We start from the raw sequence: 27,292 nt of genomic DNA on the forward strand, positions 1-27,292 counted from the left end.
CCCTCTGCTCTGAGTCTGCATCCACTGAGAAACGGGGAACCTCAGATGTTCTAACCAAGACAAGGCGTAGCCCACCTGAAGAGTTGACATTCTGGCTTATACATTGAGTTTGGGTTCTGAGCACCATCTGCAGGAGCCTCACCAGCTCCCAGTTCTGGCATGTTCAGCAGACTCCTAATCCAGAATACCCCCTGCTGCCCCTCCCTGACCGACGAGTGGCCAGTCCAACCCAGAATACCCCCTGCTGCCCCTCCCTGACCCACGAGTGGCCAGTCCAACCCAGAATACCCCCTGCTGCCCCTCCCTGACCCACGAATGGCCAGTCCAACCCAGTATACCCCCTGCTGCCCCTCCCTGACCCACGAATGGCCAGTCCAACCCAGAATGCCCCCCTGCTGCCCCTCCCTGACCCACGAGTGGCCAGTCCAACCCAGAATACCCCCCTGCTGCCCCTCCCTGACCCATGAGTGGCCAGTCCAACCCAGAATGCCCCCTGCTGCCCCTCCCTGACCCACGAGTGGCCAGTACAATCTAGAATACCCCCTGCTGCCCCTCCCTGACCCACGAGTGGCCAGTCCAACCCAGAATACTCCCTGCTGCCCCTCCCTGACCCACAAGTGGCCAGTCCAACCCAGAATGCCCTCCTGCTGCCCCTCCCTGACCCACAAGTGGCCAGTTCAACCCAGAATGCCCCCCTGCTGCCCCTCCCTGACCCACGAGTGGCCAGTCCAACCCAGAATACCCCCCTGCTGCCCCTCCCTGACCCATGAGTGGCCAGTCCAACCCAGAATGCCCCCTGCTGCCCCTCCCTGACCCACGAGTGGCCAGTACAATCTAGAATACCCCCTGCTGCCCCTCCCTGACCCACGAGTGGCCAGTCCAACCCAGAATACTCCCTGCTGCCCCTCCCTGACCCACAAGTGGCCAGTCCAACCCAGAATGCCCCCCTGCTGCCCCTCCCTGACCCACGAGTGGCCAGTCCAACCCAGAATACCCCCCTGCTGCCCCTCCCTGACCCACGAGTGGCCAGTACAATCTAGAATACCCCGCTGGGCCCTCCTTGACCCACGAGTGGCCAGTACAATCTAGAATACCCCGCTGGGCCCTCCTTGACCCAATCTTCAGTCTCTCTCTCAGAAGCCAACCTCTCTTTTTGATTCAATAGTGACCCATTTAAATAAAAGGCCTAACACAAAAAACTCAGGCAAATATGTTTAATTTTTTAAAATAACTGATGGCAAAATAAAATATTTACATCACATCATACTGTGTAAACATGTAAGGTCTCTGTACAAAGAAATATACATGCAAAATAATGTAAAAATTTAACTGAAATAATAGAAGAAACAATACGCAAATAAAAGTTGTGAGGTTACGAATACACATCCAGTTCTGAATCCAATTTATTTTAAAAAGTTTCTGTACAATTTTACAAGAAACAAAACCCAAAAGAATAAATAAAATATATTGGAAGCTGCAAAGCTTAGCTACGCCACTTTATGGCTCAAGACCCAGGTGTCTGGCTGGCTCGGGAAGCGGGCTGGCCTCTGTTTTAGTGTATTTCACACAACAAAGATAAAAAGACATCCAGAAAAATTCAAGCGTGCCCAGAACCCCAGCGTCTTTTGTTGAAGGCCTCCCCACACCAGCGCTAACTCTGCCCAGTGACAGGCAGGGGGCGCCAGCTCAAGGCTGCGAGTGCTTAATTGGCTTGTATTTCTTACCAAAAGCTCCAAGTCCAGCCAATTTGTGTACAGAAAGTTGAATGTCAAAAAGTCTAAAAAGTAGTAAATGTCCAGACTGATTTTGGGGAAAAAAATAATACTTTGGCATTCTGAATAATAGCATAATACATTTTAAAACATTACCCTGTTATCCAGTTTTATATTCAGAGTATGAAATCACTTTTTACAGTCCTCAAAACTGACAAGTTTCACGAAGAGTCAAGTCTCCTGAACGGATGGCACAGGGCTGCGACCCCCCCTCCCCCCCGCCCCACCCGACACACGCACAAAACCATAAAGCTCACTGTACGAAGTATGTGCTTTTTCTATATATTTATTACAGGTACAACAGAGGTCTTCATAAATAGTTGCATAAAATGTTAAAGCCACAACATTGCACATGATATGAAATAAAACCAAAAAAACCCCAATGAGTGCATTTACAGTATTTTCATCTGACTGTATACTGCTCAACAATCTGATTGACGGCTTGGGGGCGGGGCAATGGGGTAGGGCCCAACCTGATGTCCTCAGTGGATGGGCAGAACCTTCTGGCCCCCAGAGGAAGCCCAGGCAGGAGTGGGAGAAAGGCCGGTGCAGGGGAGGGGGGTTTGACGGGGAGGGGGGGCGGATAAGGGCAGACTGAAGGCAGGACCAGTCTTATATACAAGTAAGGCCTACATTTCATCAGAGCAAAACAATTCATTCTATTTTTATGCAAAAGTTTGAGGTTGAATGCACATTTCAGAAGCCCAGTCTGGCGTCCCTGAGAGACGCACGCAGACCAGGTGGCTGGGAAGCTCGGAGCCCGGTGGACGCCAAGCTCCGCAGCAGGTGCGGGGACGGCCGCCGCTGGGGTGCGTCTTCCCCAGAGGCGGCAGTGTCTCTGTTTTGTTCGTTAACACCAGTGGTTGAACATAGGCATTTCGTTTCCTTGAATAAGTCTTGTAAAATGTTAAATTTGCAAAATTCTATGTGTGTTCGTTTAAAAAAGTTTCTTTTTTTTATTTTTTGCAGAAACCTGAATAAAAGACTGTGACACAGCAATGCTGTCTCGGCTCTCAGAGCGAGAGAAGGTCCTCCACCCAGCAGGCTGGCAGCCGCCCGCACCCGAGCCAGCTCGCTCGGAGTGCGGGCTCCACGCGGTGCACTACGGCAGCGGAGCAGTTATGTTGGCTCGTGTTTCTCTCCGAAATTCAAATTAACAGCTGATTGGCAGGTGAAAGAGAATGAGAAAGAACTTCAAGACAGGTCAGACCCGAGGCAGAAGCCTGCTCTGCAGGAAGTTTTTAACGCTACGGATAGGTCGAACGTCGTTCTGGTGTTTGCGCCGCTCAATGAAGGAGGTCAGTCTGGACGTGTCGAGGACGCCCGTGCCTTTGCCGTGGCCGTGGCCCGCCTGCAGCCACTGCTCCTGCAGGGCCAGCGCAGCCGAGGGACGCCTGGCGGGGTCCTCCTGCAGGAGGAAGCACACGAAGTCCTTGGCCTTCTGGCTCACTCCTTTAAAGTAGTCATCTGGGAAGCTAAAGTCTAGCCGGCAAATGTTCAGGCAGGTCTCTTCCACGCTGTCGTCCAGGAAGGGGGACACGCCGCTGAGAAGGACGTAGGTGAGCACTCCGACGCTCCACGTGTCCGAGGTCAGGGAGACCGGGTTCCCCAGGATGATTTCGGGGGCTGCGAACTCGGGGTTCCCCAGTAACGGGTGGATGTAGTAGGTGGTATTGAGCTGGACAGCATCTCCAAAGTCGGCCAGCTTAATCGTCGGCGTGGCTGCACTCTGACCCACCAGGATGTTTTCGGGCTGGAAGATAGGATAAGGCAACCGTCATTTCCCCCAACAGCAATCGTTAGCCGAGGCATGATGCTCACCAGGACCTGTGACGTCGACAGGAACAAGCTGTTCACGTGCAAAACGAGGTGAAACTCTCGGCAGGCGCTGAGGGAGGAAAGGGCAGCAGCACGGGAGACCCGCCCGGCGCGGCTTGGACCAGCCTCCCTGGAGGTCGGTGTGAGGCAGCGCGTGCAATATGCCGGTGTAGGAAGCTGGGTGGTCCTTCCCCTCCCAGCATGAGAGCAATCCTCTCCCTTCCTTACTCCTCACTGAACCAGCCCACACCAGCCCAGCAAAACGGCCAGACTTTCCAAAATCCCATGAAACGTGTAAGAGCTCAGATCACCGTAAGCAAACTCTTAAGCACAGAGTGGAAATCAGTGTCCCCAGTCCCCCTGGGGCACCTGGCCTGGCTTCAGAGGACCAGCGGAGAGGCTCCCATACGCATGGCCGAGCCGCGGTCAGACACGCTGCCATTCCGAGAGCCACACTCACCTTGAGGTCCAGGTGTGCGATCCTGCAGTTGTGAAGGTATCGGACGGCCTCCAGCACCTCCCCCAGGTACGCCCTGATCTTCCCTTCGGTGAGGTTTCCCCATCGCACCACGCAGTCCAGGAGTCGGCCCTGGTCAGCCCTGAGGAGGCAGGAAGGGGTGTGGCCGTCAGCATGGGGCTGCTGTACTTTGAAGACCTTTCTGGTCTAATACGAAACAAACACAGCATCTGTCCCCTCTGTCAATGTGCTGTCGGAGTTTCAGGTTCTACCTCCACCCGAAAGCACGGCTGGATCAGGAGGTGATTTCATGTTAACGTCACTGTGGAGATGCATGTGGGGGACAGGCAGCTCCACCCTTGGAGGGAACTGGGAGGCTCCTGCCCAGCGGTCTCCACTCAGACCCTGCCTCCTGGATGTGAGGAAACAACGTGGGCCTCTGCTGAATGAGGAATGAGGTGCGTCCTCCCCAAGCCTTGGTTTTGTCATCTGTAAAATGGGTGATGGGAAGTCTCTACAGATGATGTAAGCAGGTACTGAGGCAATATAGTAAGTGCTGCAGGATGGTCTCAAAAGTCTTCCTACTGTGAATTTACTTTTAAAAATTACAAAACACATATACAAAAACAAAAAACAAAAAAACGTTTCTACAGTGCTGCTCATGTGCAGGGGACTAAGTACCTTCGACCAATTCATTTAATCCGCTGAGAGAGTGTTTTATTGTCCCCATTTTATGGATGAGGAAACTGAGGCACAGGAAGGTATGTAACTTCCCAAGGCCACACAGCTCGTAAGTGAAGGCGGGAATTGCGATGTGGTGGTCTGGCCCCGGCCTTTCTGAACATTGGTCTATGGTGCCCACTCTGTTTGCAAAACAGAAACTTATAGGAAGCTCAACACTTGTCTGGTAATGGAGAGTAATCACGGAGAATTTGCTAGTAATTTGTTATGAGAATAAGTCCTATTAACCCTAATGCCCAAACATTTTGTTTCCCAGTGAAAAGAAATGGCAGCTGAATGCACTGAAACTCCTAGACCCAAAGTGGAGGGCTGGCCGATTTCTGATGAGGACCGATGGGCGGTTCTTGCCCAGGAAGACAGGCAGTTCTGAGTCTTCAGCGTCTAGAGCTAGAAAGGACCCAGCCAGGCGACCAAAGGGGCCAGGACTCTGCTTAGACATTGTTTAGCCTTAGCGACCGTCTGAAGTAGCTGAGATTTAAAAGATGCCCAGGCCCCACATGATGGAGATGCCCTTTGCACGTGATGACAGCCTCGGGGGTGGGGGGGGGTCTGCTCTCCTCCCTCCGCCATCTGACAGGTTTGCTGCCCCTGAGCGCAGCTGAGCGGGCCCATGACGGGCCGGCCAGCGCGGTTTCAGCGGTGCAGCCCTGGGCAGAGAGACCCTCCGGAAACGCCCCGTCCCCAGGCTGGTGCCGCTCAGTCCCGCGGCAGCCTTGCCTCTGAAGGCTGTGGGGTGGAGGCATGAACCGATTCTTCAAAAAATAGGAATATGAGAAACAGAAACGAACGCCCCATAAAAAGGAGGAATCGGAACTTAAACAAGGCTGAATGCCGTGATGTTTCACAGAGCCCAGGATGCTCTGGGGCAGGGCTTCCCGATGCCGGCATTGCTGACAGTTGGGGTGTCCTGTCACCCCCACCCTGAGTATGACACCAAGAAGGTCCCCAGACACCACCCAACGCCCCCTGAGGGACAAAACTGCCCCGTGGAGGGCCCCTGTGCCCGGGTCATACGCCTCCTTTTGAAACGACTGAACCGTTTACTGAGATGCCCGCAGGGGACCAAGGGGACTGCTCTGGTGGGAGGCTCCCTCCAGGGGTGACCTTGTGGTGAGGAGCCCTTCTCACCCTGACTTCTCATTGGCCCTCAGTGGGGATGGGCAGGAGCTGAAGGGCAGGACTGGCCCCGGGCTGAGCTTAATGCCTGAACCTTCCGACAGAGCAGGTGGTGAGCCCCTCCCCAGGCGTGTGTCGTCAGAGGCCTGGGGTCCTTTGGGGACTAGGGAGCACCCCAGGTTGGCTGAGACCACGCAGGAGCCTGGACGGGGCTGGCTTGCCGCTTCCTGTGGGACGGCGCATACGAGAGTGGTCTTTCCATGGTTACTGGAAAGCTCTAAAACTGCGGTCTGAGAGCAGGCATGTTTTTTAGAAGTTCTGTGAATGCTGAAATACCGATTTTTACTCGAAACAGCGCTTGAAGTTGAGGTGGAGGGCCACAGAGAGAGAGCGCCCGGGGTACGCACATTTCCAGAACCAGGACGTAGCTGGTGGGGGTCTCGAAGGTGTCGAGGAGGCTGACGAGGAGCGGGTGCTGGACGTTCCGCAGGACGCCGAGCTCGTGGGTGACCTGGTCGCGCTTCATCAGCTTCTTGTTCACAAACTTGGTGGCCACTGTTTGCTTGGTTCCTTTCTGATCACATTTCTTAACGACAGAGAATCTGCCCCTGGAAAACAGGTGGAGAACAGCTTTCAGGACACCGAGTGAGCCCTGGAGAGAAGGCGGGATGCTTCCCACACCTGTGCCCACGCCTGAGCCCCTCTCTGCTGACACCTTCTCCTGGTCTGGGCAGGAGTCCCCTGCTACCCGCCTACGGCTCCTTGTACAGCTGGAACCCGAGGGACACATTCAGCCTTTCTCAACCTGGACTCCACGGGAGAACCAAGTCCTACAAGAAATGGTATGGATGACGCCTCCCAGATTTCCCCAAGCATGGGACGCGGCTGGTGGTCCCCGAGGTGCAGGGCAGCAGTCACCCACTGCATCCATGGGAGGCTTACAGCAGCGGGCCGTCATTCTCTCTGGAACCTGAGCTGAAAACATCCTGTTACTTCCAACGTTTAGTACTGAACGGTGACCACAGGTTGCTTTGCAAATGTAACACCTCTAACTCCCAACTGGCACACACACCGTGTACCTTCACTGTCTACTGCCAGCGAGCTGCGCCCTACCCGCTGCTCTCCCGAAAGGGGCTCGGGTCGTACCTGCCCAGCTCGGCCACTTCGCTGTAGAAGGAGTCGAAGTTGTCCTTCCAGGTCACCAGGATCCCGTCACTCCCTGGACCTGCAAGGAGAGCATCACCTGCCTGAGCCTGGTTTGTGCGGCGGGCGCGTCTGGGGAGGCAGCCTGCAGACCTGTGCTGCCCCACGCGCAGGCACACCTGGCTGCCCAGTGTGGGCGCTTGCCGGGAGCCGGTCCATCCTTGCTGTTTCAAGGGACCTGGCATATATGGCATACGGTTCTTAATATGTTTGTTCACCTTCTTGGCGCTGTGTTTTAACCAAGGTCACCTCTCCAAGAAAGGTTGAATCCCCAGGTAGGGATTTTCCCCTGAAGTTAGGGAGGGAATAAAACCCCTCAACTAAGTGCCAGGCGGGTAATTAATCCCTTTAAACTACGAACAATCATGCTTAAACTACATAATCTTTTCTCCCTGGAATGGAGATAAGAAACGCCCTAACCTTTGTAATAGAGATTGATAGGATTGAATCAACTGGTATAAATACAGTTGTAACAAGACAGAAACTCTCAGAACTTAGAACAGAATCAAGAAGACAGAACCTACACGGAGCCTAGAGACAGAAGAACTTCGCTGGAGAGAGCATGCCGGAGGATCCTGGAGAGGGACTGGCCTCGGAGCCTAGAGACAGAGCCTAGCGGGAGAACATGGCAAGGGATCCTGGACTGAACCTGACTACAGAGATTGGCAGGAGAACCTGACTGGAACCTGGACACTGAACCTGACTGGAGAGCCTGGACAGAACCTGGCTGGAGAACCTAGCGAGGAACATGGCTACAGAACCTCGCTGGAGATCCGAAGCAGAACCTCTCTGGAGATCCAGACCAGAACTTGGCTGGAGATCCTGGCTAGGCTGCTGATCAACTGAACGCTGCCTCTGTGTCATTCCTTCTTCGCCGACTCCGTCCACACCTTTGGGGGCCCCTGGACCCGCTGGGGCTAGACCCCGGCAGGCGCTCACCGCCAGGAAGGGGCGCTGGGCTCAGCATGAAGAAAGACGGACTATGCGCAGAGATAAACACACACTTCCTCCTCCATGACTGCCCGCTCCCCCTTCGTCTGAACTCTCCCTTAACTCCCTTAGCTTTCACTCTTGACTCTTATTTTTAAAAAAGCCACTGCATAATTTGTGACATTTTTTAAAAATGAGAATGTCGGTAGTTCTTTATTCTCAAATTCAAGGCTTCCTTTCTTGTGCCATGATCCCTAAATCATGTTACTGCCTTTCTTTGACTTAACGAAGTTAAAATACTTAGCGTTAATATATGTGGGATAAAAGTTCTAAGACAATTCTGTTTATTGTCTATACACAGGGAGCTCCGGACTCAATGCACCTTTTAGTTCAGATTTTTATTTTCGCTCTTGGATGCGACTTCCGATACCTGGCGCAGCTACAGGATCAGCGAGAACCCACATTAGCCCTACCACACATTGGCCACGGGCAACGTGACAGCTGGAGGCCAATCAATACTCACTGAGCATCTCCATATGCCAAGTGCTCGTGCGGGGAATCTGAGAGGCTTACGATATGGGTTCTGCCTTACCGCTTAGGGGAGGAGCGGGAAGGGGCCTTGCCGGGCAGTAGAGAGAGCAAGGGCTTAGACCAGAGACACGGGTTCCACCAAGGGTGCCTGGAGCGCGTGGAGGGGACAGGAGGACACGCCCACCAGAAGGCCTGTGAGGTCTGAGGCAGGCACACAGCCTGCACAGGGCCAACCACCTTCCCTCCTTTCCTGCTCACTCACATCCCATTCGACCAAGTTAGATTAGACTCTTAGAGCCAAAGCGTCAACTGAGTGATTGGATTAAAGAGAAACTGGGTCCTAGCCAGTTTGGCTCAGTGGATAGAGTGTCGGCCTGTGGACTGAAGGGTCCCAGATTCGATTCCAGTCAAGGGCACATGCCTCCATTGCAGGCTCCTCTCCAACCTGGGCCCTGGTCCGGGTGCGTGCAGGAGGCAACTAATCCATGTGTTTCTCTCACATTGGTATTTCTCTCTGTCTTTCCCTCTCATCCACTCTCTCTAAAAATCAGTGGAAAAATATCCTTGGGTGAGGGTTAAAAAAATATAAGAGAGAGAGACAGAGAGAAAGAGAGAAACTGGTACAAGAATGTGTTTTGAAAACTTGAGCATAGAACACACCTAGTTCCAGTTGAGAGGTTGGCTCCAGTACCTAGTGGCCAGAGTCAGAGGCCTGACCTTGTGAGTGGTGCCTAGAGGTCAACCACCCAGGAAGCCCCAGAGCCCAGGTCTGCCACTCGCCGCTCCTGTTAAGACCTATTTTCATGTTTCCCGCCGTGACGGGGGTGGGGGCGCTGGGCTTGAGCCTCCAGCGCAGGGGTGCAGCTCACCTAGAACCCTCAGGCTGGCCGAGCAGGAGGCCGATCCCATGTCGTTCACAGCGATGCACGTGTAGATGCCGTCGTCGTCGGTGGTCACGCCCACGATCTTCAGAGAGGCCTCTCCCAAGTCACTGCCGCACAGAGAGAACACACCTCGCGTCAGAGAGGCCCAGACCCCACTGGCAGCCCCCACCTCTCTCCTTTGGGGTCCAGAAAAGAAGGAGCTCGAGGGCTGACGAGGAATCTCAGCGGAGGTTTAATTTTAGTTGCACACCCAGGTACGGAATGTCCCCTCGGGGGAAGTGTCCCAGTGTGAAGGCGACCATGGGCTCAGCGATGTCAGTCCCAGGGGAACCTGCCTGCGAAACCGAGCACAGGTGAGCTGCCCTCACCTGTAGGAGATGCTGTAGTGGCCGTCGTTGTTCAAGGTGTTGTGCTCAGGGCCCTTCCAGGTGATGGAGGCCTTTGGGCGTCCACAAACGCGACATCTGAGAACAACGGTCTCCCCTGCCTCACACGTGACCTCACTCAAGGGAATGACGAATTCTGGGGGAACTGCAGGAGAAAGGAGTCAGTACCGCCGGTCCTCTGGGCCCCCTCCCTCGCCCACCAGCACTTTCCTAACAAACAAATGGGACTCAGTTGCTGCCTGAGCCCAGCGCTCCTTGGAAAACCCGTCTCCCTAGGCTACACGTGTGTGTCCTGAGACCTGTCCCCGGACCCGCAGCCTGCAAGACCAGCAGAAACGGTAATGGCACTCACCGTCATAAATGTAGTTGGGACTGAGAAGCTGAAAGGAAAAAGCACACAGGCATTAACCAAACGCGGCCGACTGCGAGGCGTATCGCTTTCCCTCCAAGGAGACCCTAACCCATGAAAGAGGAAAGAACACGTCTGGGTTTCATTCACAATCACCCACATGTTCACTTCCTTTCAATGCACTTGAGCTTCCTGTCATAAGAATTTGGGTGGATTTGAAACACAAAAGCGCTGCTTAAACGTGGAGACGTCTGTCTTCCCCATCCTACAAGCTGAGTCCAGCTGTCCCTGGACCTTTACCTTCTGCAGAATGGCCGTGTCCTCACCCAGGGTCCCCAGATTCCCAGGCAAACCCCCGGGTTAAGGCAATCTGATTATCAAGAGCGAAGCTGACTGGAGCCTGGAAATTTCTAGAGCCATGACCTGCACCTCAGCATCTGGTCACTCCCCGTGGCCCGAGGAGGCCCGAGCCACAGTGGCTTTGCTCTATCCGCTTCTGAGAATCTCACCTCCGCTCCTTCCGGGAACCTAACAGCGTTCTTTGTAAAAGGCAGGCGTGCACCTGGGAGTGTCCACGTGTCTACCTGGCTCCTTAGAACACATCGCGTACCCGTGCGAGCCAGCACTGCCCCCGAGAGCCTCTGCAAAGCCCACGGGGTCTGCTGGCGGGGCTGAGAGAGGTGGCGTGTGGTTGGCACGTGGCTGCCAAGCAAGCCCGGCCCGGCCCAGCCCAGAGTGCACGGCCCTCCACGATGCCCCGGGCCTGCGCCAGCCCCTCCTGCCACGGGGGTCGACACGGGTCCTGACACTGGTTCACGGGACACTCGGTCTCACCTTCACAGATACCTTGTTGCCGAGTCCTTCCCGGGACTTCCGATAACCGTTCTCTAACTTGCCTTCCCGTTTGCCGTCTTTATCTTTTTTCTCAGATTTTTTTCTTAAACGGAGTGCTGTGTGCCAAGATGTTGATTTCCTAGGGGAGAGAGGACACTGTTTAGTGCTCTGCCTGCCCAGTGTTCGGCGAGGATCCGGGAAGCGCTGGAGAAAAGCCGACTGCTCCACGCGTGCAGACACCGGGCGGCGGCGAAGGCCAAGAGCACGCTCGCAACCGGGATATAAAACCACCACTTTCTTAGGTCAAACAGGAAGGACTGACATACAAAGGTGCCTGCGATGGTGCCTTTACGCATCAACTGACTGGGCCCTGGCTGCTCTGCAGTTTGGCCAATTATCCTGGGTGTTTCTGCATGAGATTAACTTAACTGGTAAAGCTGGTAACTCTTCATGCAGTGGTGGGCCTCATCCCTCAGGTTAAGGTACGACTAGGACGAAAAGGCCGTCCGCTTTGAGCAAGAGGGAACATTCTCCAGCAGAACGCCTTCAGATCTCATCTGCACCACAGGCCCCCTGGGCCTCCAGCCGCTGGCCCCCACTGCAGATTTGGACTGGCTGGCCTCCCAAATTGCACGAGCCAAATCCTTATACTACCCGCCCCCCCCCCCCCCGCCCCACCCCTCTCTCTATACATTCTCTCTCTCTATTCTATTTCTCTGGAAAACCCTAAGACAGTGCCAAGGATATTTTTGGAAGAAACAAAGTATGAAATTGGAATACTTGAACAATGTACTAGAATTAAATATTTCTGTGTATCAAGGAGAAACAGGACAAGAGATTGTCATGGGAGACAGGCTTTCTGCAGCCTGAACTCAAGCCCGGCCTCCCTGGGGGGTGGGAGGGGCACGCGCCGAGCCCAGAGGCGCAGCTTGGGGCTGGGATGTCGCACAGCCTGTGCTGCTCACCCAGCCAAGGGCACAGCCGAGCTGGGACGGGGCCATGACCACCGTCGGCGCCTTTGGGGCTGGGTTTCTGGGCTGAAGCCTCTGGAGACCTCACATGTCCCCAAGTCCTGCCATGCATCCCAGAGGCCAGGCCGGCCTCGGCCATAGCCGGAGGGGTTCAGGAGAGGGAATTTTTGAATCCAGCACCTGACTTTAGGTTGTTTGTTTGTTTTTTTAAATAATATTTAATGCAGTAAAATTGTTTTCTAGTTTCCTAACTGATTTAGCCTTTCTGTATATATAAAGGCAAGGTACCATCCATCTTCACCCGCAGCTTCCAGAATGAGTATCCTCACTGACGGACGCCAATGAGTCAGCGGTCCCTGGAAAGTCCCCTTCCCCAGACATCCCGGGACTGAAATAATATCACGGTCTGTCTAGTGCAGGGATGGCGAACCTTCTGAGCTCGGCGTGTCAGCATTTTGAAAAACCCTAACGTAACTCTGGTGCCGTGTCATATATAGAAATTTTTTGATATTTGCAACCATAGTAACAAAGGCTTACATTTTTGATATTTATTTTATATATTTAAATGCCATTTAACAAAGAAAAATCAACCAAAAAAATGAGTTCGCGTGTCACCTCTGACGCGCGTGTCAGAGGTTCGCCATCACTGGTTTAGTGGCTTGAAAAAGCCGTGCGTGTACCAGTGCAGGTCGTGAGAACCTGGGGAACAAGTCTGAGAGACAGAACGCCATCTTCACTCGGGCCCACGCTGCCGGCGAGGAGCTGGAGCGGACAGAGCAGGGCTGCTCCCCCAGTGGCTTCGCCCCGGGACCCTCCCCGCTGCCCCCACACTCACTTGAGGGTCCCGTCGGGGCTCTCCATGATGACTGCGCTAGTGTGGCCCAGGACGACGCCCGGAATCCAGCCCTCGGCCGCGGGGCACTGGTCGGTGGCGGCGCGGAACACCAGAAACATGTTCTGCTGGTTGCTGGCCAGAACCTGAACGACCTCTCCTTGGTAGACGTTGATCTCATCCTCCTTCACTGCCGTGTAATCGTGTGTCACCAACATGGTGGAGATGTTGCTACTGCTGCTGCTTTCACTCTGGAGGGGCGGAGACGGAGAGAGAAAGGCAGAGGGACCTGAAACGAGGCCCACCCACGCACGTGTCAGTGTGCGTCGCGACAGGACCACTCGGGGCTCGCTCCCCAGAGTCTCTCTAGAAAGCAACTGAGGAACAATCCGGAAAATATACCAGTGACGTGACGACACTTTACATGGGGAAGCTTTTATTCCAGGGCCACGATTTCAGCCCCACCTCCTGGCGCCTTTGGAGTGCGGCTCAGGTCTCCTGTTCATGCCATGTGGGGTTGTACCCATGTCACAGCAATGCCACTGCGACTACCACGCTCCTTTAAACAGTGTTATTACGTGGAAGAGCTGCCAGCAGTAGCCCTTCCGCTCACTGAAGGATTGGAGGGTGGAGGAGCCCCCAAATCCGCCAGGAAAAGTTCATGAGAACGCACATTCCAGGGTCCGGCCACGTCGCTGGCAGGCCTGTCACTCCCACCTTTTCCCCTTCTAGAATGCAGAACACCTAAAAGTAAATCGACTGCTACTCTGCTCTGAGGGAGACCGCTCCGCCTTCTTGACGTGTCCCATGGTGGGTGGCCCGCAGTGTCCAGCAGTGACCGACATGCAGCTGGCACTCAATACGTGTTCAGCCACTCAGTCAGCGAGGCAAGATTGCAAACGCAAAACAAGGGTCATTGCTTAAGCTCACCTCCGGGGCCCACAAGCTGAGTGGTATTGGCTGGCAAGTGGAAGCAACACAGAAGGCGGCATTTGTCCCAACCTGTCAAATGGGTGACCTTTGGTTCCGGGGGAGGAGGAAGAGGAAGCTGAGACCACTGCCGAATCCTGAGCTACATCCTGGCCAATCCCTTCTATTGAGTCGGGACATAGGGGATGGCGTCCAGTGCCCTGTTCCCATGAGCCTGTTCTCAGAGGTGGGCCTCATCCAATCAGTTGAAGGCACCAGCAGTGTGGCCTACATGCGTGGATCCCGGAGCCTCTGATGGCTAGCCTCTGCCTGGCCCCCGGACGCCCGGGACAGGTCCTGGGTCCGGGTGGATGTGACTGTGTGACAACCCTGCCACATGCCGGTCACCCCGGCTCCTGGCCTGGTGTCAGGACGGCTGGGGCAGGCGGCAGACTGCTGTCAACAAGCCAGCGCGCTGGGAATCGGCTCTGAATCCAGACCCCCAGAGGTGTTTAAAGGAAACACAGGGGAGGGCCGCGCTGCCGTTCTGTCTCACCAAGGAGATTGCTGCGTTCCCGCCCGCAGAAAGAAGCCCGTGCGGTCGGCGGTGAGCGCTGGCCTGTGCATAGTCATTTTGCAGTTTTATCCTTTCAGTGAGCATTTTAGTGTTCTGGCTTATATAGCAACAGCCAATAGTTTTGTGATTACAAGGCCAAGTTTGCTAGAAAAAGAGCGAGCTCTGTGGAACAGCCGCTTTGGGTGACATCGCATGCCCGGCTTTGTCTCATCGTTGGAGTGTTTTTCCACAATCATGATAGCTATTGGTGGTTTCTGAACACGTCCTATGTACCAGGGTAAGTACAGGCCTCTACAATCTACCTGAATGCTCACCACCACCGTGCCAGTGGGCAGGACCGTTCCCCCCGATGGCGTGGGAGGCGAGGGGTTCGCCCTGGACACCTGGCCCGAGAGGAAGGCAGGGCTGCCGTTACTGCTGCCCAGGTGGATGTGTGCAGGGAGGTTGTGCATCACACTTGGGGGCTGCACAGTTTGGCTGATCCACATCCACTCCACTCTTGTTCTCTGTGGAACTTTCCAGAAGGTGCCCATATAAAGGAGGAAGAAGAACCTGGGACGTGGGTCAGGCACAGCTGCCTGCCTGCCTGCGACCGCAGACAGTTCCCCGGAAGCGGTCAAGAGGAAGGAGGCCACTGCCGACGGCCGGGGGTAAGGTGGCCTAAGCAGGTGGGCAGAGGGCAGGGCGGCGGTAACTTTTAACTGAAATACTCGAGTCTAGAGGCCAAACCCCCATCTGAGCCTCTAGCGGTCTCCCCAGGCCTCTAGGCATTTCTGTAAGGACTCAGCAACTCACCCACATCACTGGCAAGTTCCCCATTGCCTGCCACATAAGAAAAAGTGACCGACAGAAGTAAGAGGCAACTTTTGCAACCAACGACTTGCTGGATTATGTGCCACACGTGGCCGTGCCTCTGCCTGAGAGGGAACATCCTGGGAGGCAGCCAGGGGGTGGCTGTTATGGGTGGGCACCTGCGCTGGAGCGCCTGGTTGCTCATTCTGAAGCACAGACTCTGAGAACTCCTGGGTGCTCAGGGGATGAGCCTACGTGATGCTCCCTGGCTCATTTCGTAGGGGGCGCAGCTGCGAGAGAAGCCTGCATCAGAGTGTCCATGAGGTGCGTCGCTGGGCCCCCTGCGTCTCCTCCTGTGGCTGAAGTCGGGTTCTGACCCTCACTGCTCACCGAGCACTGCAGACCCATCACCGGGCCAAGCCGCCCTGCAGCTCATGGAAAGGCACCGGAACACGGATACTGGTGATGGCCATGCAGAGGGCGCCTGCTCGGCCACGCGAGTTTGAGAATAAGACTCAGGGTAAATACATGTACCAAGACCCACTTCCTAACTCCTTCCTCAATTAAATATGGAGTTTAACAAGGTACATAACAAAAAAGAGGAGGACAGGATAAGGCCACGCCAACCCGAACAAGGAATTAATAGAAGTCCAGAGGAGAGACATGCATAAGCCAGATGTTTATATATACATATATATATAAAGAGAGACACACACCCTTTTAGGGAAATGTATTTAAAAATGTATAAAGCAATCAAACATACACCCATTGGAACAGTTGTATTCCCTCACGCATGCCTTCAGGAAGGTGTTACGGGCCAGGCCATCTACCGTGTAGGAAACAGTTGGGGAGGAGAGTGAGGAGGCCACAAAATGGGGGGGAAATCCACCACAGCAACCTTTCTGCTTGAGATTACAACATAGGCGACAGGCAAAATGCGGGTGAGGATTCCTGGGGCGCCGCAGCCCGCACTGCGCCCCCTGCTGGACAGATGCAGACACGCTCCCACTCCAGCCTCCGCCTCTGCTCCCAGCGCTGGCAGGAGCCCCAAAGCAGTCTCTCTCTTCCAGAGTGAAACTGTGGCGGGAGCAAAACTTCCACTGCAGAGATTCCTTCCCCCCATTTTGTCAGCTTAGTTTGCTCTGAGTAGCTGTTGGAAGTTTTCTTGAGGTTTTTTTTTCAGGTTTTATTATTTTTCCCCCCAGCAGATGAGTCAAAAATGCTGTAAAGATAATTTAAGGCATAAAAGAGCACAACCAAGCGATGAGCAAAAAGCGTATAAAGTGTAGGTTTCAAATTAAATAGGAGGCAGGCAGCAGGGACACTGACCCTCTAAAAAATGAGTGAGGAAGGCGGGACACAAAGGAAGTTCCAAGAGTCTGCTGGCTGGAAAACGGAAAAGACGTACAGACGCCGCGTTCAGAAGGTTAATGACGGGTTTTCCCACATTAAGGAAACACAAACAAAGCAGAGAGCGAGTTAGTAGAGATGAGAGCAGCGCTGTCCCCGGAGCAGGGGGGTTAGGAGGCGTTTGTGTGGGCTCGGCTGTGGCCCGTCCTGCAGACGGCGGACACGCACGTGGAGCTACATGTGTCTACGTGGTCAGGGCACAGAGCGGACCGGAGGAGTTGATGACTGCAGGCGGCACGGAGAGCCAGGAGTTAGTACGGAGAGCGCAGCGCCGAGGTTTAGAAGAGCTGGCGGGACAGAGGCAGTGGGGCGGGCGGGCGGAGGCTGCCAGGCGTTCTTACCCCATTGCTCTGGGTGGACTGCACGGACTGCTCGCTGGCCGAGGAGCACGTGCTCATGCGGTCCGTGTCTTTGCCGGGGGCCGAGTGGCGGTGCGCCTGCCGCTGGAGGGAGTCACTGTCCCCCGGGAAGGTGAAGGAGCCCGGCCGGCTGGCGGGGGAGGCGGGGATGGAGCTCCAGAAGGAGCCCCCCTTCTGCAGGGGGCTGCTGGGCGGGAAGGGCTCCTTGCCCAGCGGAGAAGGGAACACGGTGGCGGTGGCGAGAGGCGAGTTCAGCGGCGAGATGGCCCCGGGCCGGGCTTTTCCCAGGGGCAGGGAGCCCAGGCCGCTCCGCGGGCGGCCGTCCTCCGGGTGGGCCCGCGCCTCCTTGGCCTCCTTGGCATTTCCGTCCTGGCTGGCCCCTGCAGCGCTCCCGGCCGACTTCCTGGGGCTCTCGATCACCTTCATCTTGGGGATCTGCTCCGCTTCTCTCTCGGGACCTTCAGCCGGGCCGCTGGGGGGGAGCCTGCCGGGCTGGCTGGGGGTGGCCTCCAGGCTGAGGCTGCTGCTGGGAGGAGGCAGTGAAGGGCCGGGAGTGGACATACCTGACATCTTGTCTGCCTCTGCCTGGCTGGAGGCTGCAGAGGAGACCAGCACGGGGGAGTGGTGTCGGACGGGCTGGGGGATCCGGGAGGGCCTGCTTCTGCTCGAGCTGGGGAGGCCACTGCTGTGGTTGCTGCCACCACCACCGCTGCTGCCGGGGGCCCCGCCCCCACTGCCCCCGCCCCCGCTGCCCCCGCTGTGGTTCCTCTGATACTCGATGGGTGATGTCAAGGCTGTAAAACATGCAAGACAGTAGAAAGGCATCAGGGAGGGCATTGAGAGAAGTTCCACCATGGGGCAAAGGAGGAGGAACACGGTGTGATCCAGAGGGAGTGCTGGGCTGACCCCCAGCCGCAGGTCACTGTCATGGCCGTCCTGGAGGCAGCAGAGGACACCGGACACCCCCCACCCTCAGGCCCCGTACAGGAAAAGGTCTCAGTGCAGTCCTGTCCATGAACAAGGTCAATGGACTCGATGGAGGGGCGGGCCTGCTGAGTGGCTGGGGCAGGAGCCCAGGAGCAGGAGGGCAGAGTGAATGAGGACCCGGGTGCGGGGGACCCGCTGCCCGGGAGCAGCAAGCAGAGCCTGGGCCTCCCTGCCAAGAGGAAAGGAGTCGTTGGCCAGAGGATCCCGGGCACAGTGCCAGTGTCAGCAGGAGCCTCGCGCCGCCTGGGGCTCCCCAGCACCAGCTGCTCCCGCGGGGGCGGGGGTTAGGCCAGCTGCCGCCCGGGACCTGCGGGGAGCGGAGTCCCTTGGTCACCAGGAGGAGGCGGGAATGGACACCTGTGCTGCAGGTCTGACATGAGAGACAAGGGATGGAAACGAGCTCCGTGCACTCCCTTCTGGGCCAGGAAGCTGTCTCCTCTACCAGCTACAGGATTTCGTTTGTTCCTAATCATCTGCAGGAAACTCAGGAGACACTAACACACATTCTTCAAGTGTAAAACCTTTGAGAAGTACAACCACCACAGATAGGCCCCTCCGGCCTGGGGGGCACAGGCATGTGTGAAAAGCACTCTGGAGCCACATGACATTTCACAAACTCCGTCGGCCATGCATTTGCTCAGGTCAGAGTGAAACGCTTTTCTGCATGCACAAGGAGCCGTCGACCCTGACCCTACACATCCGATTCTAACTGCAACGTAAAAGGTGCCTGGCTACAATCTGGACGGGAGCGTGGAGTTAATGCCCAGGCAGCTCATTACCACGTCGCCCAAAGTGCCACACGCCCTTGGCTTCTCCCTGAGTGCCTGTGTCCTGGCTCTTGAAGGTCATGCAAGGTGTGAAGGGGGTGTGGTGGCAACAGAGAAATTACGGCGTCCTATCGGACTGGGACACAGACACTGACCATGAACATAGAGGAAAAGACAAAGAAAAGACATTAAGTATTCAGCTTTGACTGAACTCCTGAAGGTCTTCCGTGATCCCCGAATTAAAAGCAGAGACCAAGAGAAGCAAGCTGTTTCAGGTCACGGACATGGTCAGTGCTCATCTCCAATGGAAGGGCAGTTGCTCCCCTGTAATCACTCACTCATGTCATGGAAACTGGAAGGGCAAAAAATGTCTGGTTTTTGAATGGAGGAGAGAGGTGCAATGCAATTGAACACAACTGTTGAAGTTGCCCCGGAGAAAGTCCCCAATTCCACGTGCTGCCGCGGTTCCCCTCACACAGTCCCATCCCAGGACAGGGCTCTGGCACACACAGTGGAGACCAGGTGGGACAGGAGGGAACAGAACAGCAGTGAAGGGCACGTGCCTGAGAGCCGGTCTGCTCAGAATCCTGACTCTGCCACCAACCATTTGGGGGGCTTTGGGTAAATTACTGTTCCATTCCCTGCCTCAGTTTCCTCATTGGTAAAATGGGAATAGGAGTACTTGGCACACAGAGTGGCTATGAAGAAGGAATGAAGCCATACATGGACGGTGCTGAGGACAGTGTCTGACCCACAGCGAGGGCCACACTAGTCCTGTCATTACCATTCGTATGTGGCAGGAGAGAGGAAACAGGAGCGTGCACATTAGAGAAGGAAAACGTGCCAGAAATAGAGCACACATTACCATTTAAAAAATTGCGCTGGTTTTCTAAAATTTGGTTGATTTCATGGATCCACGTCTGCCGGACACTTGGACTGGATGAATGCAAAATGAAGGTCTCCACCACGTCACCCGTCCTCGAAGTCAGAGCAAATTTACAGGGGTCGTTTTCCACACTTTCCTCCAGGCAAAGGCAACTCACCTGGAAAGTGTTAGAGCGTTATTCCCAACGGCCAAAAGGTGGAAGCAACCCAGGTGCCCATCACAGATGAATGTTGATGAACACGGTGTGGCCCATCCACACAATGGAACATTCGTCAGCCTTAAAAAGCAAGGCCGTGCTAAAGGCCATGCTGACGCATGCCACCACACGGATGAACCCGGAGGACACTGTGCTCAGTGAAAGAAGCCAGATAGAGACGAACACCGCTACGATTCCGTTAGACCAGGTCCCTGGAGTTGTGAAATCCAGTAGGAGAAGCTGCCTGGTCTGGGGAGATGGAACGGGAGTCAGTGTTTAATGAGTGTGGTGGTGATGGCTGCACAACATGGGTATGTGCTGAAAGCCACTGAGCTATACACTTCAACATGGCTGATATGGTACGTTTTTGTTATGTGTGTTTACAATGAAAAAAAAAAAAGCACATTTATTCTTACTGGCCTGGTGCAAAGTAAAATGGAAACAATCACACTTCGGTGCCGTACCAGGAGTTCAACTAGTAGTTTGAACAATGAACCAGAAATGTAGGCCTGGGATTATCTGTTTTCAAAACGCCTATACAATGACCCAGTGTTTATCACTTCCCCAGGAAGAAAATGACATCATTGGAAAATCTTGATCAATATAACATGTGCTATAAAGTTATGTGTGACATGGCAGGTAAATATGTAAAACAATTTTCCTGAAGCAGAATATGTAAATTAGCATATAAAGAGAAGTTCTATGGTGACGGAGTCATTTTCTGCCAAGAGACTTATGGAAAGAAAGGGTGAGCGGTGCAGGTGGACAATGATGGCCATGGAGGGGCCTCAGGCCGGTGGGAGGGGCGGGAGGGGGTGTGAGACAGGAGAGGGCCTGCAGCCCAGCTTCATGCCTCCCTGTTGAGTGGGCAGAAGACCTTCCCCAGCCCGAAGGGAAGGACACAGGGGGGCTGGAGGAAGAGGGTGTGGTGTCCCAGTTGTGTGCTGAGGCTTCAGAGGGTCTAAAGGTTCCCTGTCCCTAAGAGGGACCCTGTCCGTTTGGGGCAGCAGCCCCTAACGTAAGGAAGAATATCTGCCTTCTGACCTCAGGACCCCCACAGCTGCAGAGGCAGAAAGAACTGGGGGTGCAGTGGGGGTGGTGTCTGGCTGTATTTCCCATTTTCTGGGATCCCAGGCCTCCTCCTCTGCTTTTCTCTATCTCAGCCTTGGTTCCTGGGTTTGTCCCCTGTATAGGACTCAGGGCCATGAGCAGTTCTTTTGTCTTTCTCTACTATCAGGGAGCAAGCCGCCCCAGGGCACAGGCTGCCCTGCAGGCCAGCTGAGCACTGAGCACAGAGCACTTGCTGAGTGCAGGAAAGAGCGGCACAGGGTCAGCTCTCCGCTCTGGTCACAGAGCCACATCCCAAGCCTGCCTCTGAGTTCACGGAAGCTGTACCGCTCCTAGGGCAGGGGCAGTGCAGAACCCGCCACGGAAGGAGCCAGCCCGGCGGGCGATGGGCACCGCACCTTGATGCTGTTCTTGAACAGGAAGCCCGGCGTGGAGAAGCCCTTCCTCTTGTCCAGCGGCTCGCTGAAGATGACGGTCTGCTCGAAGAGGAACACCCGCCGCTCTCGGCAGCGAGGCAGGAGCCCCGCGTCCTGGTCTGTGACCAAGAACGTGTCCTGCAGGAGCAGCTTGCCCTGGGCGACAATTTTACCCTAAAATGAGGACACGGGGCCAAGGAAGAGAGGAAAACATTGCAGTCTAAGTGAGGGTCCAGGAAGCTGTTTTCATTAGATTCCCTCCCACAAAATCCGATCTATTTCTTCTACTCATTTATGGAGCTTAAAATTTTCTTTCATTACCATGAGACCTTAGCCCCAAAGAGAAAAGTTATCTAAATAAAACACTTGCCAACATCTGCATAAGCCCCTGGCCTCAGTTACAGTCACAGAACGTGGGTCTCAAGTGTCCAGCTCCCGGCAACAGAGGTCACTAAGACGCGGTCCCCGCACCCTGGGCACCAGCATCCGTGCCGCCGGTGCCCACGCAGGCCCAGGGAGCGATGCACGCAGCCTGCTTTCAGAAGGCTCTGCATGTGCCTTTTTGAGAACCACAGCAAAAGAACTGTAAGTCCAAATCTCGAGCAAATCAGTAGGTCAGAAAAATGTTCCCTCTCCTTACTCAACACATTTAAAAAGCTGCTGGTTCTGAACTACCTTGAGGATGCTAACAGGTAATATGCAATGTGAGTCACCCGGCAGCACAGAGGAAAGCCTATCAGACTAAGATGGGACCCTGCGGCCAAGCTCTGGATGATGGACCAGCAGGCCTCTGCCGCCCCCGTCCTGCCGGGAGGGAAACTCCGCTCTACAGAGCAGAGTCCTGCCTGTTACCCTCACGAGGCGCTGGGCCAGGGGTCCTCAAACTTTTTAAACAGGGGCCAGTTCACTGTCCCTCAGACCGTTAGAGGGCCGGACTATAGTTTTTAAAAAAAACTATGAACAAATTCCTATGCACACTGCACATATCTTATTTTGAAGTAAAAAAACAAAATGGGAACAAATACAATATTTGTATTTGCATGTGGCCCGCGGGCCGTAGTTTGAGGACCCCTGTGCTGGGCTCTGAGCAGAGGAAGGTCCCCCCCGCCCCCCGAGAAAGCAAGTCAAATGCTCCAAAAAGGAGTGAAGGGAAATATGAATCAGAGTGAAGTACAGTGTCAGAAGACAGAAAACCAAGCAGACAGGACCAGCTCCCACACATGCGGTAACCAGGCCGGCCCGGGAGGGGATGGAAGCCAGAGGGCAGGTTAAGGAAGGACAGCGCATTACGTCGAATCCCTGCAGCCGCCCGACGTTCATCATGTCGTTGCACCGCTTCGGCACGATGCACATGACCTCCACGGCTCTCTGGGGGCGGGGACACAGCAGAGTCGGCCGTCAACTTCCAGGGAAAAGCTGCAGTGCCAACCCCGCCCACACCTCCGAGTCCAGGTCCGCCCCCTCCAGCCCTCCGGTGGGTGGGCAGGGGGCCCAGGGGGTGGCGAGACCCACCCCGCCAGGGACAGGGACGGGCTGCTTGGGAGGCACGTGGGGACAGCCCGGGGTAAGTACCTCCAGTTCCGACGTGTCCAGGCTGGCTTTCTTGGAGTACTTGAGGAAGTCCTGCAAGGGGAGTGCAGAGGACTGAGCAGGTGCTGTGGCGGCGGCAGCTAGCCTTTGGATCGTCCTGACATGCCAGGCTCTGGCATAAGCGCTTCAGTTCTGTTCCTCCTGTTTCCCTCCCAGTAACACCAGGGAAAGTTCCCCTTACGTGGACTTCAAGCTGCAGCCAAGCCAGACCAGCCCTGTCCGAGCAGGTAAGGGCTCCTGCTTCAGCGCAAGCCCAGCTCTGGCCCCTTTATACCCCGTTTCTAACTTTTACAGGAGAAAGAAATCTCAGCACATTGAACTGTCACGTGTATCGTGGAAACGGTGACGATGCTGAGGAATTTAAATCCATCAAGGGCTGTGGCTGAGCCAACAGAGAGGAACAGGCAGGGATTAAGCATTTAATTTTATCCAAGGCTCAGAGAAGATGAGAAAATATGTAAGGTCAACAGAGCGGAAGAAAAATCATTAGTATTCAAAGCTCTGTGGTGGGGAAAAAGTTTACTTCAATCGACATTTTTAGTCAGAATTTGATATAAACGAAAAATTGAGAAAACAGTGTAAGGTGCCTTATTCCATTTTTAAAAGCCTATTCTGAAATATTTAAAATCAGAAATAACAAGACTGCTTCATGTTTTGTTTACAGAAAAGAACTCACTCACCTCCCGACCCTCCTTCTCCCTCACCTCCCGACCCTCCTTCTCCCCCACCTCCCGACCCTCCTTCTCCCCCACCTCCCGACCCTCCTTCTCCCCCACCTCCCGACCCTCCTTCTCCCCCACCCCCGACCCTCCTTCTCCCTCACCTCCCGACCCTCCTTCGCCCTCACTGTGTCTTGCTTCACCAAATTCCCAACGCCAGAATGAGCACCTGGCGAGCCCTTACCTTCAGTAACAGCTGGTATTTCATAATTCTCTGCACCGGTTTGATTAACAAATCTGTGAGTTGCAACCTATGGCCAAGGCGCTGCTTTAAGTCCTGTGGTTTTAAAAGAGGGGAAAAAAAAGTATTTTCTTTTTTTTTTTAAAGGGCATTTTTTCAGTCCTTGCACACTTGTCAGAAATGCTCATTACACCAGAATAAAAGTACTGAGAAAAGAGGCCACGCTGCACAAAAACCAACTAGTGCATACTATTTCTCAGAATGTCCAAAGTTTATACTTTAACCTTCTTGAGCTGTTTTTCAAAACAGTCTTTGCTGTGATGCTTGTTTAAAGACTTTCTTTCAATTGCCTTTTTATTCACATACATATTTTAGTTTTAGGCTAAAAATTTAGGTCATGAATTATTCTGAATGTGTAATGAGCCTTAAGTTGAAAACAGATTTAAAATAAAACAAAACCCCTATTTTCACAATGACCCCGTCTTCTGAATGCTAAGGGATGCGACCGCAGACTGAATCCCAAGAACCAAACACAGGTCCAGAACTCTTAGAATTGAGGCTAGTTTCCTGGGTGACCATTAATACTTAAAGTTTTGAGAAGCTTAAATTATCACAAAAGATTCAGAAAAACTTTGTTTCTATCTTAGATCTTACCTCAAAAAAGGTGTCAATGTATTCTGAGACAATGTGCTCAGACTTCGGTTTATTCTGACAGTAAACTATGTACATGTGCAACCTTCTCTCCTGGGGATGACAAAGGCAGACAGACAGGTTATAACAACAGGAAGCTCATCTAAACTAATAAAAGAGAAAAATGGTAATTGGCGTACGACGATACCCTTTTCATTGGCTAATCAGGGCTATATGCAAATTAACTGCCAACTATGATTGGCAGTTAACTGACAACTAAGATTGGCAGTTAACTGCCAACAAGATGGCGGTTAATTTGCATATGTAGGCACAATGCAGGGAGGCGAAAGGGAAAGCAGGAAGAAGCCCCCTGCCACTGACAGTGATCGGAAACCCAGGGGGGAGCTAAGAGCTGGGGGGCAGGGCAAAGGCGGCCCTGGGGCCGCCTTTGCCCTGCCCCCCAGCCATGATCGGAGAATCAGGCGCCTTTGCCGCCCTGGCCAGTGATAGCAGGAAGTAGGGGTGGAGCCAGCGATGGGAGCTGGGCACTGTCGAAGCTGGCAGTCCCGGGAGCTAGGGGTCCCTTGCCTGGGCCTAAAGCGGAGCCCACGATCGCGGGGCTGCTGCAGCTGCGGGTCCCCGCTGCCCGAGCCGGATGCCTCAGGCCTGGTCAAGGGGCCGATCCGGTGATTGGTGATCGGAGGGTGATGAGGGTCAACTCCTCTGGCCGAGGCATCAGGCCTGGGCGGGGGGCTGAGCCGGGGATTGGGGGGATATGATGGTCCCCTTGCCCAGACCTGAAGCCAGGGTCAGAGGCGTCAGGCTTGGGCGGGGGGGTGGAGCAAGCGATCAGAGGGAGATGGGGGTCCCCTGCCCAGGCATGATTCCTGGGCCAGAGGCCTCAGGCCTGGGCGGGGGCCAGAGCCAGTGATCGGGGGTGATGGGGGTCCCCTGTCCAAGCCTGACACCTCTGGCGGAGGCGTCAGGCCTGGGCAAGGGGCCGATCAGGCGATCAGAGGGTGATGGGGGTCTACGCCTCTGGCTGAGGCATCAGGCCTGGGCAAGGGGCAGAGCCAGCAATCGGAGGGGTCTGGGGGTCCCCTGCCCAGGCCTGATGCCTGGGCCAGAGGCATCAGGCCTGGGCTGGGGGCAGAACCAGTGATGGGGGGAAATGAGGGTCCCCTGCCCAGGCCTGACACCTCTGTCAGAGGCGTCAGGCCTGGGCAAGGGGCCGATCCTGCGATTGGAGGGTGATGGGGGTCAACGCCTGAGGGCTCCCAGTATGTGAGAGGGGGCAGGCTGGGCTGAGGGACACTCCCCGCCCCCCCCCACACCCAGTGCACGAATTTCGTGCACCGGGCCCCTAGTTAGAATATAAGAGCACATGCACATTTCAGTACCTTCAGAAAGGAAATTTCCTAAAACAAAACTGCATGGTTTAGGCTTGGGAGCACATTCCGGATTCCTGACATAGACCAGCCCACTCCTTTGTGGCTCCAGAAACAGACCTCCTTTATCACTCCCTCGGATATGTCACCCCCCCCCCGCCCCCCCCCCCCCCCACTCTACCTGGCAAAGACGAGACAGCAAAGGAACACAGTTCTCATTAAAGGAAGAAACACTCCCACCCTTCAACCCTCAGTGGCCCTAGGAAGCCTGGCAGTTTTTATTGGGAAGAAACAGCTCTTTTGTTTCAAATATGAAGGCAGGGCAAGCGGACTGCGAGCCATCCTTCGCCTGGCGAAGCTCCAGGTGTGGTGTACACCCCTGCGGTCCCTCAAAACTATTTCCCAAATGCTAAGTGTCACCAGCCCTCTGCTCGGCGCTACCAGGTGCACCGAGGCGCAGAGCCAACGGTGGGGAACTGCCGGCATCTCAGCAAATGTTCATCACCAGCACATTCGCAGTAAAAGATGCCAGCTTCGCCCCAGAATGTCGCTATGAAGTAATAGAAACACGCTGTGTTAGACTCAGCCACGGACAGGAAGCCCTTTAACACTCTCTGACACAGGGAGGCCCTCCTGCACGCTGCACTGGCTGCCTCGGGGCGCCCTCGTGTGGGAGCTTTGACCCGACTCTGGCACTGAGCCGTTCAGCTTACTCTTCACACAAACACGTGCGTAAACTGTGAGCTCGCCTTCAGTCTGACAAACCAATCACTAAACAGGACAGTATCAGAACGGCACATAAGCAACAGTATCACACTCACATGTTTCACAAAGAGGGATCCGAGCTTTTCTGGGTCTTCAAGGCACTTCTCCAGCTCCCCTAAAAAAAAGCTGAGACAAGAGGAGTATGACAACCACAGAAACGAAATGGCTGTGGACATTCCTTGTTGGGACGGCAGCTGTGTGTGGTCTATGTCCAAGTTATCATCCCTTTCATGTGTCCACATTTATGCTTGTTATTTTATTAACCTGAAAGCCAATCAGTCTGTATTGAACTTGTGCAGCCTCTGGGTTAAAATATCCCCCAGGTCTGCAGCTGTTGTGGGAGACACAACCTCGGGTGCCAATATCGCTGTCTCGTCAGCAGGACCAGTTATTTCCCCCTTCCCTGTCACGCTGGGCGTAGAAGTCTGGGTAATAGGACCAAATATCTCTTTATAAAGTCTACAGGCTATAGAGCCGTGAGTTATAGCTGCTCCGAAAGCTGACCGAGCATTCATCCGAGTCCGACTGGATTAGGTATTATAGGAGATATAACAACTAAGACCTGGGCTCAAAAGTCCTACATTCCCTTAGGGGAGAGAGATACTGAAATAATACAACCCCACTTGAGACACACCATGGCAATCCTCCTTGTATCTGTAGGGTGTGTCCAGTTTCCAATGCTCCCTTGCATGTGTCATCTGCCTGGAGGGAGCATTCCTGCCTAGAGTGGTCAGGGCTCACAGGGAAGCGAGCACTTGACTGGGTTTAGAAGTGATGATAGGTGCTGTAGGCTCGGGACGCGACGCACACACAGACAGGAAGGCAGGA

General features: G+C 54.5%; 1 protein-coding gene across 5 annotated transcripts in view; it reads right to left on the minus strand.

Moving 5' to 3' along the window:
• Positions 1–1,199: 1,199 nt before the first annotated feature.
• The window catches only part of TRIO (trio Rho guanine nucleotide exchange factor), a 314,559-nt gene continuing 288,466 nt past the window's right edge, over positions 1,200–27,292 (minus strand). For 3 of the 5 annotated variants that reach the window (XM_059694768.1, XM_059694767.1, XM_059694770.1), the window contains 17 exons: positions 26,521–26,590; positions 24,336–24,425; positions 23,685–23,777; positions 22,764–22,814; positions 22,482–22,559; positions 21,174–21,365; positions 19,491–19,668; positions 16,854–17,665; positions 12,828–13,075; positions 11,022–11,160; positions 10,191–10,218; positions 9,821–9,983; positions 9,438–9,559; positions 7,051–7,129; positions 6,312–6,512; positions 4,051–4,189; positions 1,200–3,525 (listed from right to left, as the gene is read on the minus strand). In XM_059694768.1, coding sequence (XP_059550751.1) covers positions 2,977–3,525; positions 4,051–4,189; positions 6,312–6,512; positions 7,051–7,129; positions 9,438–9,559; positions 9,821–9,983; positions 10,191–10,218; positions 11,022–11,160; positions 12,828–13,075; positions 16,854–17,665; positions 19,491–19,668; positions 21,174–21,365; positions 22,482–22,559; positions 22,764–22,814; positions 23,685–23,777; positions 24,336–24,425; positions 26,521–26,590 — 3,232 coding nt within the window. In that variant the 3' untranslated portion in view covers positions 1,200–2,976. Of the gene's footprint in view, positions 3,526–4,050; positions 4,190–6,311; positions 6,513–7,050; positions 7,130–9,437; positions 9,560–9,820; positions 9,984–10,190; positions 10,219–11,021; positions 11,161–12,827; positions 13,076–15,762; positions 16,180–16,853; positions 17,666–19,490; positions 19,669–21,173; positions 21,366–22,481; positions 22,560–22,763; positions 22,815–23,684; positions 23,778–24,335; positions 24,426–26,520; positions 26,591–27,292 lie in introns of those variants that run through there. The other 2 variants (XM_059694772.1, XM_059694771.1) reach the window with 2 other exon arrangements.

Source organism: Myotis daubentonii, chromosome 4, assembly GCF_963259705.1.
Source record: "Myotis daubentonii chromosome 4, mMyoDau2.1, whole genome shotgun sequence".
In the NCBI taxonomy this organism is placed as follows: domain Eukaryota; kingdom Metazoa; phylum Chordata; class Mammalia; order Chiroptera; family Vespertilionidae; genus Myotis; species Myotis daubentonii.